This window comes from Gopherus flavomarginatus, chromosome 13 (genome assembly GCF_025201925.1).
Source record: "Gopherus flavomarginatus isolate rGopFla2 chromosome 13, rGopFla2.mat.asm, whole genome shotgun sequence".
Lineage (NCBI taxonomy): Eukaryota > Metazoa > Chordata > Testudines > Testudinidae > Gopherus > Gopherus flavomarginatus.
The window spans coordinates 21,552,920-21,571,238 of NC_066629.1; the positions used below are offsets into that span (position 1 = coordinate 21,552,920).

Sequence of the window (18,319 nt, forward strand, 5' to 3'; positions counted from 1 at the left end):
AGGGGTAAAGAGGAGTCATTCTTGAAACATTGTCATCTGTATATTTGCCCCCAAACATAACACAGAGAATTAAAACCATTAAAATCCTGTGAAATAGACTTTACAATCTGGATTTCATTCAATGAAATAAACACTTAATTACAAACATCTGTTTCAGCCTAAATTCTAATTACCTAATCTAGCCATCTGTAATTTTAATGATTTTATCTGATTTCTTTTCCTTGCAACGTGATTAATGAGAATGGCATTTGAAGAAGTAGCTTCCCCTGCCCTTCCTTAGACTCTTACCCATCCCTAGCAAGAAAGCCCAGCGATCTCACAGTTTACGCTTCACCTCCTGTAGAGTCCGGATGTTGAACTCCTTTCTTTACACAATCCCAGGAGCCCTCAGCTCCCCTACACTACTGGGGTAAAAAATCTCCAAATCCCTCTGGAGACAGACTTTCCCAAAAGCAGACCTGTCGGACGTTAACTGTTTAAAACAAAAAAGACAGAGGACAATTCATTGTGCCATGATAATGCCTCTAGTGGGCAGAAGTAAGGAGTAAGCCCACCCTGCTACTGAACCAGTTCTGTGCAGGAATCGAGCATCCAGCTACATTAATATGACAGTAATAGAGGCTTTAGACAGAGACTCCCAATCCAGCACCATTCACCACCCCGAAATACACTGAAAACTGTAAGGGGGGGCTTCCTGGCCTTTGCATATAAAGAGTTTTTCTCCTCATTCAGGGCCAACTGGAGGGAAGAGACCAGGATTATATTTTTCCCCTTCAGCACTTGGGTTTCTAGAGCTTTTTTGTTTGAAAAGCTTTATTTTTAATGCATCTGAACAGCCCCACACCTGTCGCCCAAGCAGGCAGCTTCCAGGGACAGATTGCATCAAGATTTGGCAAATAAGGCAGTGAGTTAGCTGCAGCCACCTGAGCTCGAGGGGTGGGCAGAGGATGTCAGGGAGGAGCTGGCTAGAACAGCAAAGAGCAGTGGCTTGGTAGTAGTCAGGTGTGAGCCAGGGCTGGCAGTTTGTGCCAAGCAAATGCGAAGTAGAGAGAACTCCTCATTTGCTCGCGTAAGGTCAATTTGCAGTGAGAATAGTGGGACTTTCAGGAATGCTGGCACTGCCTCAGGAAATGGAGGGGATTTTTTATTTCATTTGTCAGCACATACATTGTTTGGTCGTTGGCTTTTTCTCTCCCCGCCCCGATCTGGCAAAGATGCTCTGCAAACTTTCCAAGATGGCTGAAGCCTTAAGGGGCAGATTTCAGCCGTGATTTCAGGGAAATTTGCAGCAGCGCCTGGAGACACTGACATATGTGAGGGAGCACAGTCCAGGCCTAACCCAGCCCTTTGGCTTTCAGCTAAGCCCTGTGACGCCTCCTCCCTGAACATCCTACATTATCCAGGTTTCATCTCCCAGCCTCTCTCCTACGGCTCTAATGGCATCTGCCTAACAGAGTTCCTTTAGCACTGGCAAGATTGAAGGGTCTCACCTTGCACTTTCCAAAACTGGAGGCTCTCTCATAAGTCACAGCAGGTTACCCCAACACCACACCTGCCTCCTTTACTCACCTATGATGTCCTCCTGGTTCACATCTGTTTCTTTCTCCTGCCTCTGTGCCCCTGCTCTCCTGATCTCTACTCTTGTCTCCCTTTCTCCCATCTCAGGGGCACGTACTTTATACAGCCACCGAGAAGCTTCCCTAAAACACAACCTTCCTCCTCCCCACTCCAGAACCCTTTAGTACCAGCCTCAGGGCTTCTTCTCAGCTGAGGGGCTCTTTAGCTAGGTTCCATTAGCAGCTTTCCCCCATTCAGCCTCTCCTGCCCCGACAGCTTGTCTTCTTTGCCTCAGCTACTTGCTGCCCCATTACAGGCTTCGACTGCTGTTCCAAGTGCAAGGGTGGGGATTATTTTTACTTACTGCCGGCCCAGTAAAGGGAGCGTGATCACAGTTCTCCTGCCACGACTGGTTGAGGCTCTGGACAAACTCTTGGAAGAAAGCATGAGACTGGTTGAAGGTGGAAAATCCCAGGACGTTAACCCGGTCATTCAGAAAGCTGTCCAATTGCTGGAGCGAGAACTCCTAAAGCATCCCAGCAAACAGAAAAGAGCATTAGGAGGCAGCGGCAGATATGTCAAAGGCTCACAGTGTGAATGAAGGGAGGGATGGCTCTCAAAGATGGCTGGGAGGACTTGCAGATGGGGTTTACCACCTCCAGAGCGACAGTTTAAATCCTCCAGGCCCAGGCAACTGGTAACCAAAGGTCAGTGTCATACGATGGCTGTTAACGTGAAGGCGGGTGGATCCCTCTCTCAAGCTCTTAGTGGGCACATGAGCTAAGCCCACCCCCGTAAGTGGCAAGCTGTGCAGAGAGGCCAAAGACTGAGTGGGTTTTGGCACCTCCCTTCTCATTCCCTTGCGGTGGGTGCTCCGGAGCGGAGCTGAAGCCCGCTGGTAAGAGGGAAACTTGTGTAGTTAAGCACAGCAGTCTCATGCCCAAGAAACATGGTTAATACAAGGTCAAACTGAGTGCTGAAAAGGGAAGTGCCGTGCCCAGCTGGGCCACGGGGGTGCCATTCTGTGTGGCCCCCTCTGGCACAGCAGCATCACCGCTCTGTGCTGTAATAGAACCAGTGCGATGCGAGGGCTAGGGAGGGAGAGACTGGAGTCTTTCAACTGAACGGGTAAACTGTTAGGACAGTCAGAGAGAAGCCCAATCCAAAGGGGTCGGAGTTCTGTATGGGGCCGAGAGCCCAACTCAAGGAGGCACCAGGCCCTTGCAACAAAATTTTCTCTCCATGCAAATGTTTCTGTTCCTGTATATTCCTCCCAAGCCCTCGTGGCACCTGCCACCACCCAGGCAGTATCTTTCTCTCGACAAATAAAGACCCTCAGCATCCAGGCCTGTCACTCCGGCACATTTAGTGCTACATCCACTCCAAAAATGGTTCCCCTAACTCTGCAATCTGCTTTGATAGAGAGATGCAGTCCTGGGCCAGCCCTCCCTGCTAATCCCCTCCATGGCTTGCTTCTCCAAAAGGCCCAATGGATCGCTGCACTTTTCAGACAGAGAAAGGAGCCCAAGCCACAGAACGGCTCCTGTCCCTAGAGAGATCTGTGACTACGCTCAGTTTCCAGGCTGCAGCACTCACTTGGGAATCACTAGTGTTTCCGGCTACGGCTGAGAGCTCTGGACAGGTATAGTGCAAGGTATACAGCTGTCCATCCAAACTGAGGGAGGATTTCCAGCCCTTCTGGGGTGACAGACCATAGTGGCCCTTGTCTTGATGGAACCTTATGCTATTTCATTACCTCCTGTTTCTAGCCTCTGCAATAACTATTAACTGGACTCTGGCCTGGGGTGCAGATACTGCTGAGTTGACCCCCATGGACCACTGCTGCCACTTTCCAGAAAGACAATTTCAGGGGTTTTGCCCGATATTACAAATGGGACTTTCATTTAAACATAAAACCAGTTTAACTAGTCCCACTGCACAGGGCCAGCCTGGATTGTCTCCTCCTCACAGCCCTAATTCTTCAGGCACACAAGAATCGGTTGGTGGGGAGGGTGCCACCCAAGGCCCTAGGCCCTTGTGATACTGGGGAGAGGGTAAGATGGGAGCAGGGCAGGTGGTCTTGCAATTAAAGCCAGAGACTGGGAGTCAGAAAGCATCTGGTCTATTCCTAGCTCTGCTACTGACCTGCTAGATGACGTTAGTCAAGTCACTTTACATCTCTGTGCCTCGGTTTGTCCATCTGTAAAAGGGGAAAATACCACCGCCCTCATAAAGCTTGTGACACTTCATTGATGACAGCCCACTGGGATCCTCAGACGGGAAGTTACTAGAGAACTTTTTTACTTAGATTATAAGCTTGTTAGGGGCAGGGAACATCTTTTTGTTCTGTGTTTGTATAGCACTTAGCACAATGGGGCCCTGGTCCATGGCTGGGGCGCTTAGGTGCTCCAGCTATACTAATAACACACAAAAATAAAGGAAAAGCAGTAGAGCTTTATTCCATTGATACCCACAGGGGAAGCAGTGGTACCAGAAAAACCTGGAGGAATTCTTAATTCTCCTTGGGAGATACAAGTGCCTTCTTTCTTTCTTTCTTTCTTTTTGCTAATTGCTAAAAGGTAGCTAGAAGGCAGTGGTTACAGGTTTGGAAGCTGCCAGACACCCTTTCCCTCCCAACACTAATACAAATTCCCTCTTGATTTGTGGAACAGGAGTTTTCAGCCAGCCCTTTGTGTGCGTGCGCGCATGGGAACAGTATGTCATTGAGTCAAAGACATGGAATTACAAGGATCCTCCAGCGCAGTGAACTCATAGGAGGATGAGATTCGACACAGGATTAAGTGTCTTTTGGACTCAAATGCATGAACGTTAGGTAACATGAAATTGCCTGTGAACTATTGATGCATTTGACTGATATTATCCTCCTTCCTCCCTGACAGGTTCTCCATTTACTCACTGCACTCCTGTCAACCTGCAGAACAAGGGCAGATGGCTAATGAAAGTCAGGGTCTGAGGAGATTCTGTATGCAGACGGTGTGGCGAGCAGCATGCCGACCCCCCAAGAAGAAAACACCCTCCCCACAGCTGGAACCATGGCCAGGAAGACAAAATGTTTGGGGCACAATGGACCCAATCCCGAGAGGTGCCTTTAGTGCTTGCTGGCTTTGTTGTGTTGGTGGGAAAACTGAGGCACATGTTCGCAGTGCCAGCAGATCTCCAGCTGAAGCCAATGGGAGCTCAGGACTCATGAAAATCAGCCCCTTTACGGAGTCTTGGGATGGACCTACCAAAAATGAAGGCATCCAAAAATCTGGATTTCTTTTTTTAAAAAACTGGCCTCTGTGACATTGATTTGAGGGCGCTCAGCACTTTGCAGAAATGATCCCCTAGTCATACCAATACCCAGTTTTTATCTAGCACTTTTCATCTGTAGATCCCAAGCCACTCTGTAAAGGAAGTCAGCATCATTATGCCCCTTTTACAGACAGGGAAACTGAGGTACACAAAGGTGCTGTGACTTGTCCAAGGTCATCCAGTGGCAGAGAATAGAAGACAGATCCCCTGAACACCAAATCAGTACTCTACCCACTAGGCCCCACTGCCTCCTTTGCTGACTAGCCCATAGGCACCTGCTGACAAAACAGAGAGACAAATTCGCTCCAATTAATGTCAACAAAAGACTTTCCCAGCTCAAATTATGTTGACACTTTTCACTACATGACTTTCTCTCTTTTTCTAGGCTAACCTCCAACTGTTAAAAAACAAGTCTCTATTTATTCATCACATTCAGAAGGCACTCGTTACCGTGGCTTCTGGGCACCGAATGGCCTCTACATAAAACCTATGCAGATGCCAGCCCAGCCACCCTGCATCCCCCTGGCCCCACCTCCCACCCCAGCCACCTCTCAGAAAGGTTTTTCTGCAGCTGTTCTTATGAAAATTCTGTGCACCCAGCTCACAGATAAGTAAATGAACGGAGAGTTGACTCGAGAATGAGATGTGGATTAAACAGTCCCTGCAGGAGATGCTTCATGTGGAATGGGATAAGAGGGATTTGGTGAGGCCAGGGGAGCAGTGGAGGGCAGAGAGGTGACAGCGCCTGACTGATTTAGCTGCCGCCTGTTCAGCCTCTGTCCCTTATTTATTTTTTCTTACATGGCCACTGATGCTGCTCGACATTTTCTGATCCATGTTTTCCAAACACAAACTCATTTGCAATTCAAGGCCTGTGCTGCCCAGCTGATTTCCCGAGCTTGAAGACCCATCACTCAGCTCCGCTCTAGCTACCACCAGCCAAAGGCAAGGTGTGGGTTTTCAATGCCTAGCTGCATCTGGAGTGGTTCAGCACTGTTGCTGTCTGCGCGCTGGTGCAAGGCACATGGGAGTATGGGGGAGGCTGCTCTTAGAGACGGTGCTGGCTAGGTTCTTATATGGCCCCTTTCACCACAGCACCTCACGTGCCTGAATGGATTTAGCCTCATGAGAGGTAGGGAATGATTATCCCCATTTTAGAAACGGAGAACTGAGAGCTTAAATGGTTTGCCAAAGGTCATGTAGGGAGTCTGGAGAAGAGCCAAGATTTGAACCACCAACAACCCTTAAGATCTACGTCAACTTGCTACATAGAGGTAAAAGGTGTAAACAGTACAGAAGGCATCTATACTACAGAAAATGTCAAAGTTAGATCAGGCTTAGCTAACTCTGATATCACCTCAACCACTTCTCTTATCTATGGTGCTTCTATGGCTCCTATTACAAGAATATTTGAGCACCTCATAAACTTTACTGCATTTATCCTCACAATATCGCCAGGAGATAGGGCAATGCTGTTATCCTTGCTGTACATATGGGAAACTGAGGCCCCGAGAGGCAAAGTGACTTGCCCACAGCCACCCAGGAAGTATGTGGCAGAGCACGGAATTGCAGCTGGATCTTGCAGGTCCCAGCCTAGCACCCTAACCGCTGGACCAACCTTCCTCTCTTTGGGCTTCCCAATCCCTGTTCGACAACTGCTGACCCATTTGAAGCCCAGGGCTAACACATCTGTGTCAGTGGTATTAGTATAATATGAGGTTACATACTATGCTATCATCATACATCATGTTCTACATTTTGAGTAGGCCAAACTAATGCCCGGGATCAGAACTCCAAACCCTCCTGGAAGGTTTGGATCAGAAATTTGCAGCTGGGACCCACCTCTCTGTAGGATGCAGCTGTGGGCTAGTCACTTTCAAGGGGAGGGCACGTGTGGAGGGGGAAATGCAGTTCACTCCCAACACTTCTCTGCTTATAATGGTGAATTCGAAGGATCCTTGAGGTGCATAGGATGCTACTGGTTTGCTGACACAACCTGCCTTCCCTTTCCTCCTCTCTTAGTCACTGGTGCCTTTGTTCTCTCCTGTCTGTACTGAGGGCCTGTGCTTTTGCAGGTTGGAAGATTGCATGTCATGTAATAGCTCCCAAGAGCAAGGAGCTGCTGAGAGACTAATTCATACCTGTCAGCAAATTCTATTTAGTGGGATACTCCAAGCCCTTAAACCTGCCAGTCCAGCCTTCCCAGCCTCCTTTTCTGTGCTGCCTCTCATTGATTGATCACCTTGGTCAGAGACCGGTCATTTGTCCTTCACAGCAAACTCTGCACTCCCAATACTGCTCTCGGGACAAGAACTCACACACCAGCGCTTTCATAACCACGTACACTCACACAAGAGATGCCTTTGGTCATCTGGTTACCACATGAACCCACAAGCAGTTGCAAATGACAGGCAGGTAAATACACTCATGCAAGGTGCTCATGCGTCCACACACTAACCAGGACATAAACTATATAACCTTTCACAGATTATTTTATTCCTGGGAGAAACCAAAATAAAAATCTGTACTTTGTGTTTCCATTGCACCGTCCTTTGCAAGATCTCAAAGAGCTATACTACCTCTCCTGCACTGAGCCTCAAAGCAATCCTGGGATGTGGCTACAGCTTGGTGTGATCCTTATTTTACTCGGGGGGAAACTGAGGCACAGACACATCAAGGCCAAAAATATCAAGTGTCCACTCATTTTTAGGCACTCAGTTCAAGACTCCTTGGGTCAGACTTTCCAAGGTGTTGAGCACCCACAATGTCCGCTAACTTCATGAGACTGAGAAAGAGAGAAGGGTGCTGGAGGTCAGAAAATCAGGCCCGGAATGTCTGGAGTTGGGCACCCAAAATTGATGGAACCTTCTGAAAATTGAGGCCTTACGAGTGAATTGGTCAGTGCATTTGTAGCAAAGTCAGGGACTAGAACTCAGGTCTCCTGATTTCCAATCCATGGCTTTACCTATAAAACGTGTACAGTTAAATAATGACACTTAGTGATTATATGGCACGCTCTATTTTCAAAGCACTAGGCACCCATTCACTAATTGAATAGAAAGAAGTTCCCTGGGAGACAGCACTGCAAGAATTATTACAGGCTGAAGTCACGCCTGGGTTTCTGTTCTTCATGCAGTGCTTGGCCTGCATCCTCAAACCTAACCCTTTAGCTCATCTGGAGAAGCTGCCTAATAAAAACAGCACTCCATAAGTCACATTTTCAGTGTGGTGAGCTTGAACTTGGTGGCTGTGAAATATGAGCTTGAGATTTACAGAACACATTCTCCAGTCTGTGGGAATATAAACCCATCATCAGGTTTCAGCATCTTGCTCCACACAAGTCTCTGACTCACATATGATGATTAAGGGCCTGATTGGAAATGGGGCTAAGCACTCACAGTCCTCACTAATTTCAGCCAATGCTGGGGATGTGGCTGCTGTATAACTTGGATTAGAACCTTATTTAATACTCTGCTCCAAACTTGCTAGGTCTGTCCATTCTCTTTCTATCATAAAATAGCATCAATGCACTGCCCTTACATTGTCTCTTTCAGCACAGTCTCTCAAAGCACGTTGTTAATTCACTAAGCTCCGCATTCACTCCTAACAGGTAGCGGTGGTATTATGACTGCTTTACAGATGAGGAAACCAAGACACAGAGTTGCTAAGGAGCTGATCCAGTTTCAGTTGAAATAATGGAAAAACTCCTGTTGACTTCGGTGGCAGCAGAATGAGGCCTAAGACCATAATCCATTGCTGTTCAGTGATACTCTTAAAGCAGGTACTTAGCTTTAAGTGTGACGGCCAGGGCTTGCACTGGGGGCCTCCAGAGCTGAAAGCATAAGCTAAGGAGCCTGGCTCTATAGCTGGGCAGCATAATAATCCATATCCTCTGTGGCCCGACAAAGAGAGGGAACTAACACACACTCAGAAGTGGACCACACAAACAAATGCCACTGAAATCAATGAGACTCAATTAATAACACTAGTCACCGCGATTCCAAGGACCCGTTGACAATCCCAGCTTGTGCTAATGGGTCTTCGCATGGCTCCAGAGAGCAATTTGGGAAGAACAATATTTACTGCACTGACCACAGAACCATTTCCTTGCTTGATTTAAGTGAGCTGCACTTTGTTTCTATGCCCGGTGCTCTGCTGCTGGCTACCCAAGGGGTTCTTAAAGTCACGGACAACCCCTTATGGCGTGGTGCCATGCCATGTGATCAGACTCGAAGGTCGACTCAAAAACATTTGTCTTGTGCAGATTTTGTTTCAGAGCATCTCTGAGAAGTTCTATCTGCCCTCCATGCTTACAGTTGCCAGAGCTTAATTTTGAATACAGAATTTGTTTTTCGAGATGAGTCTCAGGCACATGAATGACATTACCTGTCCCTTTCAGTTGGACACAAATCAACTGAGTCTCGATTCCAACTGAAGCAGCTTTTGCTAAGACTTCTATGCTGGACACCCGCTCCTTCCATTCGATACCCAGCGGTTGTCATAGGGGTCTCTAATGGAAACTGTCAAGCTTTTTAACGTGCCATTGATAAATGGTCTATCTTTCACACCCGTAGAGCAATGTTGTGAGGACAATAGCATTATACCCTTGGATTTTTGTCTGCAGACATATTCCGTATTGCTCCCAGATCATGTGCGGTGCTGGATTTCTGAATTCACACATCCACTTCGTGACTGTTTGTCGCTTCACTATTTAATGTGCTGCAGAGGTAAGTGAATGGTTTAACGGCTTTAAGCATGGTGTCTTCCAAGCGTATTGCTGGATCTTCGTAAAGTTGTTGAGGAACTGGGTGATACATAGCCTCAATTTTCATTCAGGCCAAAGTTACGAGCCGCCATAGCAAAGCGGTTTGTGAGATCTTGTAGTGCTGTTTCAGAGTGTTCCACAAGGCACAGTCATGGGTGGAGAGCAGTTCCTGGATCAACACTTCCGTCATCTTGCTCTTCGCGTGTAGTTTAGAGAGATTAAAGAGCTAGACAGTGCGAAAGTGTAGAAAGATGCCATTTGATGAACCATGGAGGGCTTCCTCTAGCATCGCAGTGAAGAATAACCCAAAAAGGCTAGGAGCGAGGAGAATCCATGCTTCGCCCCAAACCCGATTGGAAATGGGTCTGTTAAATCACCAGTGAGACTTAAACGTGTGCGTAAATGCTTTACTGAATCGGAGCCTAAGGTCCAGAACCTCAATGGGATTTGGGCTCCTATCTTCCATAGAAATCAATGGAAGGTAGGAGCCTAAATACCTTTGGGGTTCTGGTCCTAAATGACTTGTGCATGTTCCCAATGGCAGAGCCACGGATGGAGCAAGTGAGTCAATTTCAGGTCTTCTCTAGCCACTACACACACTGCCTCAGTGTAACACCGATCAAGGTTGATCACGGTCTTGGGATTTTTCTTCAACCAATTCCTGTTTAAGCTATGCATCCCCTCCTCACCACAAGTTCCACATACAATGGGTTATCACTAACAGTGAGAGGGAGCAGAGAGCAGTGCTTAGGTAGGCAGATCAGGAGTCAGGACACCTGAGGTCTGTTCCCAGCCTGGACTGCGTGACCTTGATCAAATCACCTCTGCTCTCTCTGCTGCCCAATTTCACCTAGCTCACAGGGGAGTTGAGAGACTTAATTAATATTTACAAAGAGATCCAAGAGCCTTGGTTGAAAGGCATTAGGCAAGAGTATTATTGCTATTGTAATAACCCGATGATAGGTACACATATTTTAAACTCAAGGCTCAGAAGCCTTGGGATTTATCTGTATTGTCACACTGCTGATCTCACATCAGTGATTGGCTTCTGCTAATTGCTTATCTCTTAATGTCGAGAAGGACAGTTTGCTATTGTTAGTTTCTCTGTGTCAGCTACTGAGTGCCTTCCATTTCTATCAATTTGACTGGCAATATTGTTCTGCATCCCCTTTGCCTGCACAGAAGCTCGCTCCTTTGCGAGATGCTTATCATGCTGTTAATAAACCAGGTCACCCGGGGAAACAAAGAAACAGGGTCACCTCCCATCCTGGGAAGAATTGCCAGGATTTGCTCTTTTTGATTGCAGTGACACTGAGAGCTTGACACACGTGAGTCTCTTCCCCTATAGATTACTGTAAAGGTTTCATTGGATTTCCAGATCTGCTGATTAGTAGCCTCCAAATGGTCCTCAAAAGCTGCTGCTGCCTGGGTCTGAGATTAGATTATGGGTAGAGCCTTACCAAGTTCACAGCCTTGAAAAACGTGTCCCCCGTGAACTCTGCTCTTTTGTGCGCTTTTACCGTATACTACACAGATTTCACAGGGGAGACCAGCGTTTCTCAAATTGAGGGTCCTGACCCAGAAGGGAGTTTCGGAGGGAGGGAGGCTGTCACAAGGTTATTTTATGGGGGGTCATGGTATTGCCACCCTTACTTCTGCACTGCTGCCTTCAGAGCTGGGTGGCCGGAGAGTGGCAGCTGCTGACTGAGGGCCCATCTCTGCAGGCAGCAGCACAGAAGTAAGGGTGGCAATACCATACCAGGCCATCCTTAATTCTGCACTGCTGCTGGCAACGGCTCTGCCTTCAGCGCTGGGCTCCCGGACAGCAGCCACTGCTCCCCAGCTGCTCAGCTCAGAAGGCAGCGCCGCCGAGAGCAGCAGCGCAGAAGTAAGGGTAGCAGTACCGTAACCCCCACCCCTACCCCAACTCCTTGAACACCATGAAATTTCAGATTTAAATAGCTGAAATCATGCAATTTACTATTTTTTAAATCCTATGACTGTGAAATTGATGAATATGGACCATGTGTTTGGTAGGGCCCTAATTATGGGACAGATTCCCAGAAGGCATAAATTAGCCAAATTCCAATGTCCTCAGTGGAATCACTCTGATTTACCCCAGCTGTGGATCTGGCTCATTGACTTCAGTGGCATTAGGCTGATTTCCTTCAGCTGGGGATCTGCCCTGCGGGGGCCAGAATATATTGGCCTCTTTCTTTTGTCTTTCTGTTTGTGTACAAAGGGGAAAGGAGTGGGGAGGGGGCTGGAAGGGTATTTAATAATGGCTCAGATCCTGAATTCCTTACTCCATCTTTATTGAGGCAAAACTCCCATTGATCTCAGTAGCAGTTTTTCCCAAGTAAAAGCCGAGTAAGGACCTCGGGGATTTGTTCTAACAATTTATACTTTGAAGTTACATAGCAGTTTTTATGCAAGGATCTGAAGGTACTTTATTAACACGGGGCCAGATCCTCAGCTAGTGTAAACTGGAATATCTCTATTGACTTCACTGATGATTTACACCAGCTGAAGTTAATGAAGTGGGGAAATTTCCATTATTAGTATTCCCATTTTAGCGCAAGAGGATGAACTTGATTACTTCTTGGGGTCCCTTCCCGCCCTATGTTTCTGTGATTCTATGCCCCTCTATAGCAGGGTGTGCTCACCACCATGGCGCCTCCTGTTGGTTGCTCCGGGAATTAGCTCTGTCCAGCTCTGGAGCACCCTCTGCAGGTGTTGTCTCACCCGTTGTCTGCTCTGCTGTTTGTTTCCACCACCGGGACACACGTCGTTCTCTGGACCATGGTGTCCTCTTCAGGACACTGCTCACTACTCCATTCTCACCCCCTTCCGGGGGCAGGTGTGTGTAACGGCAGTCCTTCGGCTTTCCCCTGGCTCAGTCGCCAACCACAACCCGAAGTATAGCCCCTCACCTCCAGGACAAGCTGCAGTCTGTATCGGCCACGCTCCTCCACAGCCAGGTGCGGTGTCAGGGGGAAAGCGGGACCAGGCCTGCCCACTACTCTGGGTCCCTACCCAGGGACCCTCTGGTGGCAGCCTCTCTCTGCCCTCCTTCTCTTCCCTTGTCTGCCTATCTTCCCTGGGCCGCTTCCTCTTTGTCACTTGTACCTTCTTGACACTTTTTAACAGGGGCCGCAACCTGGCAGGTACCGGGCAGCAGCTCTCCTCTGTTCTCCGGAGTCTGCCCAGCATTGCTCTGTCCAAGGTGCTACCTCAGCTCAGGAGCCAGTCTTCCCCCCTTGCTAGTCAGGGAGAGACTGCCCTCTCCTCTCTGCTGCAGCCTTTATATAGGGCTCAGCCTGACCCTGATTGGCTGCCTCTTTCTTGGCCCTAATTGGCTCTCCACAGGCCCTTGTTGATTGGTTGCCCGTCCGCGCAGCCTCTCTAGCCTGTTACAGCCCTTTTTCTCATGGGCTGCCCTACTACACCCTCACTCCACAATCTATGAAAATGAACAAATGGGCACACTGGACATCAATGTAATTACACTGGCCATGGGTTGATTTTATGAATGGGACACTTGAATTTTGCACAGCTTTGTCTCTTAAAATAGTCAGTTCCTCATAAAGCTGGGGCGCCCTTCCCAATGAAACCATGTTAGTCCTCTCCTATGTTAGGTGTAACACCAGGAGAAGACCTGCCTTTGGAATCTGATGCTCTGCCCTTTGTGGATTTTGTTGCCTTCAAGGTCCATAAATGCTGAACTGCTGAGCCTGTTAATCATTTCTAAGTTGCTCTAAAAAACATATTTATTTGGTCACTAAAGTGTACAGGATTATGCTAAATGCGTTATGGCTTTTTTGAATGGCTCAGTTCGTTTCCAATATATTGACTGAGTCAATAATGGTATAATAAACCACAAGTAAAAAAATCAATTTTCCTGGCAGAAGGAAGTCATCTGAATGACAAATTTTTGCTTTTTTTTTTCCTGTGGGTTCATTCAGACATATTGGGTCATTTGAGTATTCTGGGAGTTGTAGTCTTAATGACTTTCAAAAGTAGGGTTTCTTGGGGTCATTACCTTTATTGACAGGTGGATCTCAAAAGTTCCAGAATTTCTAAGCAGAAGAGCACCCAAAACTTTCAATCCTCCTCCCAAATTCATCCAAACACTCCAGACCCCTTGAGACCAAAAGCAAGCCTCTGGTGCAATTCCACTGAATTTAATGGAGTTGCACCCGGGATGAATTAGGTCCTTTTGTGTCTGTAGAACTGGGACTAGAAATAGGAGAAGAGGGACTGAGGTTTTTCAAACTCATTAAGGGATTTAGACACCCCCCATTAAAATGAATGGGAGTTGTATCTCTAAATCTCTGAATCAGCCTGGAAAGTCCCAACCAGGATCTTTCCATCCGGCCCCAAGTCTGGAGAGAAGTCTCTCACTCTGATGGCACTGCAACATTTCTCCTTTGGACGGGGAACGGGAAGTCATGAGGCCACCGCCAAATTAAACATATTGTGGGAAACAAGTTAAATACCTCTTGAACCTCAGCAAAGTTCAGATCAGATTTATTCTACCAGCAAGGGGTACGGAGAGCTTCCTCCACAGGTCAACTCTTCTATAATTGCCCATGAGAAGTTTTCTTACACTCTCCTTGGAGACTGGATTGGAGGCACCAATGGTGTGATTGGATATATGGCAATCCTCATGTTCCTATGAATTCTAAGTGATGCTTTGGGCCATTTGTATTTTAACTGAGTTGTCATTCTTAAACTCAGTGGGTGAAATTCACCCCAGGGCTGAGTGCCTACCCAAGACCCTCCACACCATTCACACCCCTAACATAGGGAAAAGTTTAAATAGTATAAAGGGCCTTGTGAGGACCCTTTGCACCAGAATGAACTCCAGCCAAAGACATGAATTCGAGATTGCCTCTGCAACATTCAAATTTGGAAGGATGTTTATATCAGTTTCGCTCAGGCTCATCATCATTTTTATTATTTGTATCACAGTAGAGCTAAGTTGCCCCAATAAGATCAGGGCCCCATCATGCAAGGCGCCGGACAAATGCATAGTAAGATTCATCCCAAGGAGTTAGACATGACAGACAAAGAGTGGGAGGAGAAAGAGAGGCAGTGAGAGGTGAAATAACTTGCCCAAAGTCACGTAGCAGGTCAGTGGCAGAACCAGGAATAACAATCTAGTCTCTTCACTCCCAGTCAAGTACCCTAATTCACTATACCACTGTAGGAGCCTTTAGGAGGCAGGCATGAGATAAACATAAGTGGAGGTCAAGTGATTTACAAACTAAAGCTGAAATTTTTTGAAGCTGTCTAGGGGACTTAGACACTAGATTCCCATTAATTTCTAACTGGGCATCCAAACCAATTAGGAAGCTTTGAAAATCTCACCCTTTATACAGAAGAATCTTTTCCCTTCACTGAAAACCCTCCCTCCCCCACAGATTTATGCCAGCTCTGACAGTGGAACAAAGCAGCAGTTATCAGGGCACAGCAGCACGACACAATACTGTCAAAGAACAAAACAACATACAAAAAATATACTGTCTGACTCCAGGCGCTACTAAAATTCCTTCACACCTTCCCTCTTGTACTAGTAATTTTAATAGTTTAAATTATTTCCATCTAATCTCCCTGATAAATATTTTGAAATTTAAATCCAGCCTCAGGTCCATATATCAGTTTTTTTTAAAAGACCAAAACAACAACAACAAGCTACATGGAATTAATGAGCTACAAGGAATTAATTCCATCACAGGGTTTCGGAGACATCCAAAGCCTCTTGTGATCTGCTCTGGTGGTTTCAAATATTTCTAGGGCTAGGACATGCAATTACTTCCTTGCAATTCATGGTAGCTTATCTGCAATGCTCTAGCTACGCATCGTCCTTATTATTATTATAAATCAAATGCCAACATGTCTGCATTTTCTCCCCACCCCCCAAATAGTTATCAAGTCAAGTTTCTCTACCAAACAGATTTTTTTAATTAGGAGTTTTAGTTGCTATGGACTAGACTGGGACTTAGCCAGCATATCCACAGAAGCACTCACGAAGGAGTAAGGCCCCCCTCCCCTATATGCCCCTGCAAGACCTACATGGGTCTGGATGCACACAGATGCCTGCTTACTTTCTGCTCCTGGAACACATGGGTGTGGAGTGATGGGGGAAAGGAGTGGAATTTTATGTCCAGCCAGCCAGCCAGCGCACCCAGGTAAGACAATGGAGTTGGCACCTGCTGTTGGGTCAGCAGCAACTAGTTACAAGAGGGAAGCTAAAGGGTGTGTGTGTGTGTGTATCTCTGAGATGCTGTTGCTGTTGGGACCACTCCCAGGACTATGTGAAGCTGCCACAGATTCCAGCACAGGGGTCTGGCTCTACTCCCTGTTTTTTCTCTTTTTTACATTTACACGGTCACTTTTCCTCTGAGAAGAAATCAAAGCACTTGGCAAATTTGTACATATGCAGAGAGCAACACGGAAATGCAGCCACCTCTGAGTGGATGGTGAAAATCCTAGCGGCGTATAACACCTCATAAGCTAGTGAGGGGAGGGGGCAATCCGGACAAGGCTACTGGAGAGGACTTCTACTTACAAAAAAAGAGTGCTTACTGAGAGCCTCAATGTTCATGGGCCAGCCCAGATGACGATTTTTAAGCCCCCCCTCCTCCCCTTTTGACAGGGTAGCCACAGACAATTTAAAATTTCCCGCCAGGCTGGGGTGGGATGAGGGGGGGAGTATGGTTCAAAAAGACAGGAATGGGACCAGGAATCAACAGAGACCTGGGTTCCAGTCCCAGCACTAAGATTGAGCTGCTATGGAATCTTGGGTAACTCATTTCCCCTCAGCGTGCCTCAGTTTCCCCATCTGGAAAGCAGGGATGACAACACCCTCCTTGGAGATCTGTGGATGAAAAGCACTACAGATAAACTCTTTTTCATTAGATTTATTCTGATTCCTGGCCGAGCATGGGGAAAATGTGGTCAAAGGCCTCACGATGACAAGATGTTTGCCCCATGGTTGGCTGGGGAAAGCCAATAATGAATTCACAGGTACCCATAAGTTATTCTATAGGTATTCACTTCGGAGCCCTTCCATCTAGCCCTCAGCCTATATGTAAATGCACAAAGGGCTGGGAGATCCCTCTGCCGGAGGTTGGCATCTGCTTTCACATGCCAAGCTTCCTCCCTGCTGAATTGACTAATTAGTAGAGTTTAAGCTCTGTGAATCACTGATCATCATATGTAGCAGCCAGCCTCCCTACTCTAGCCGCTCTGTGTGAAAGCCATCAAGTCCCAGCAACCTGCCTCCATCCGGTGCCCCAGAGGAGAAAAGAAATAATATGGAGGTTCCTAACTGCCCATTGTCCAGGAAACACATGTTGTAACGGCTGTAATGAGCTTAATGGCCGAAGATACGCCCTCCAGTTCCTCCTGCCTGTGCATAACTCAGCCTCCAACCCCCAAGTCCTTTCTCTTAGGTCTGATTATTTTCCCCAGCTCCCATTAGTTTCATATCTGTGCCTTTAACTACACGTACTGGCAGTCCCTTGTTTGGCAGGTTCGTACTCTGTTTAAACCGTCTTTCTGCCTGCTCTCCCAGAAAGCAGTTCACAGTGATTTTATCTTTTCTATTAGGCAGTGATTGCAAACCTCAGTAGGTTCATTAGCGGCTTGATAATCCCTCTAGATTTATTAGTTTAAATTGCTTGCTTCCATCTCTCATCCTCATTTAAATATTACTAATTTCCTTAAATATCTCTTCCATCTGCCCAGGTTTCGCCCAGCATCATCCTTCTTAATGATCCCTGTCAAAAATCTGGTCAGCTCTATGGAGAGCTGGTCTTTTTAACAAAGTGGAAAAATAAACTGGAGTAAATAGATACTCTTCTTGATTGATCTCAGGCAAGAGCAAATGGCTCTAGGATCCTCTTCTTTCCAAACTGGGTTAGAGAAACTGGCTTCAGTTGCAAACTTCAGCTACAGATCAAGAGCCAAAACCTGAACTGCCACTCATGCAAATTCAGAGGTGTTATTCATTTTTTGTATTGTGGTAGCCCTCAGGAACTCCAGTCAAGACCAGGACCCCATCGTGCTAGGTGCTGTATGGACACAGATAATTTGTTATTTGTATTATGGTAACATCTACAAGCCCCCGTCAAGCATCAGGGCCCAATGATGCTAGGGCACTAGGATTTGGGGGATGGCATTTTCTTCGGCAGTGACCGCGGCGGCTGGATCTTCGGCTGCCCCGGTCGCTGCTGGTATTTAGGCGGAGGGAGCTGGGGCAGGGGAGCACAGGGAGGGCCGCCTTCAGCAAGTAAGTGTGTGTGTGGAACTCCCTGCCCCAGCTCACCCCTGCCCCGCGTCCTCCCTGAGCATGCTGTCGCCGCTTCACTTCTCCCGCCTCCCAGGCTTGTGGCGCCTAAGCTGATTGGTGCCACAAGCCTGGGAGGTGGGAGAAGTGAAGCAGCGATGGCGTGCTCGGGGTGGCGGCGGGGCAGGGGTGAGCTGGGGCGGGGGAGGAGGTGCCTCAGGGCGGAGGGCTGCCGTGGGGGGGGCGCCTCAGGGCAGGGGCTTGGGGACGGGGGAGGGCACAAGCTGGAAGTTTCACCTAGGGCATGAAACATCCTTGCACTGGCCCTGACTACTGATAAAAGACTAAGTGACAATCCCAGAGCTTGGGAACCAGATGTGCTGATA

At 47.4% G+C, this 18,319-nt stretch overlaps 1 protein-coding gene across 4 annotated transcripts in view; it reads right to left on the bottom strand.

The window, feature by feature from the left end:
* Positions 1–18,319, bottom strand: part of GRIK4 (glutamate ionotropic receptor kainate type subunit 4) — a 318,605-nt gene that overhangs the window by 67,625 nt on the left and 232,661 nt on the right. For all 4 annotated transcript variants that reach the window (XM_050921936.1, XM_050921937.1, XM_050921938.1 and 1 more), the window contains one exon: positions 1,922–2,083. In XM_050921936.1, the coding sequence (XP_050777893.1) occupies positions 1,922–2,083 (162 nt within the window). The remainder of the gene's footprint in view (positions 1–1,921; positions 2,084–18,319) is intronic.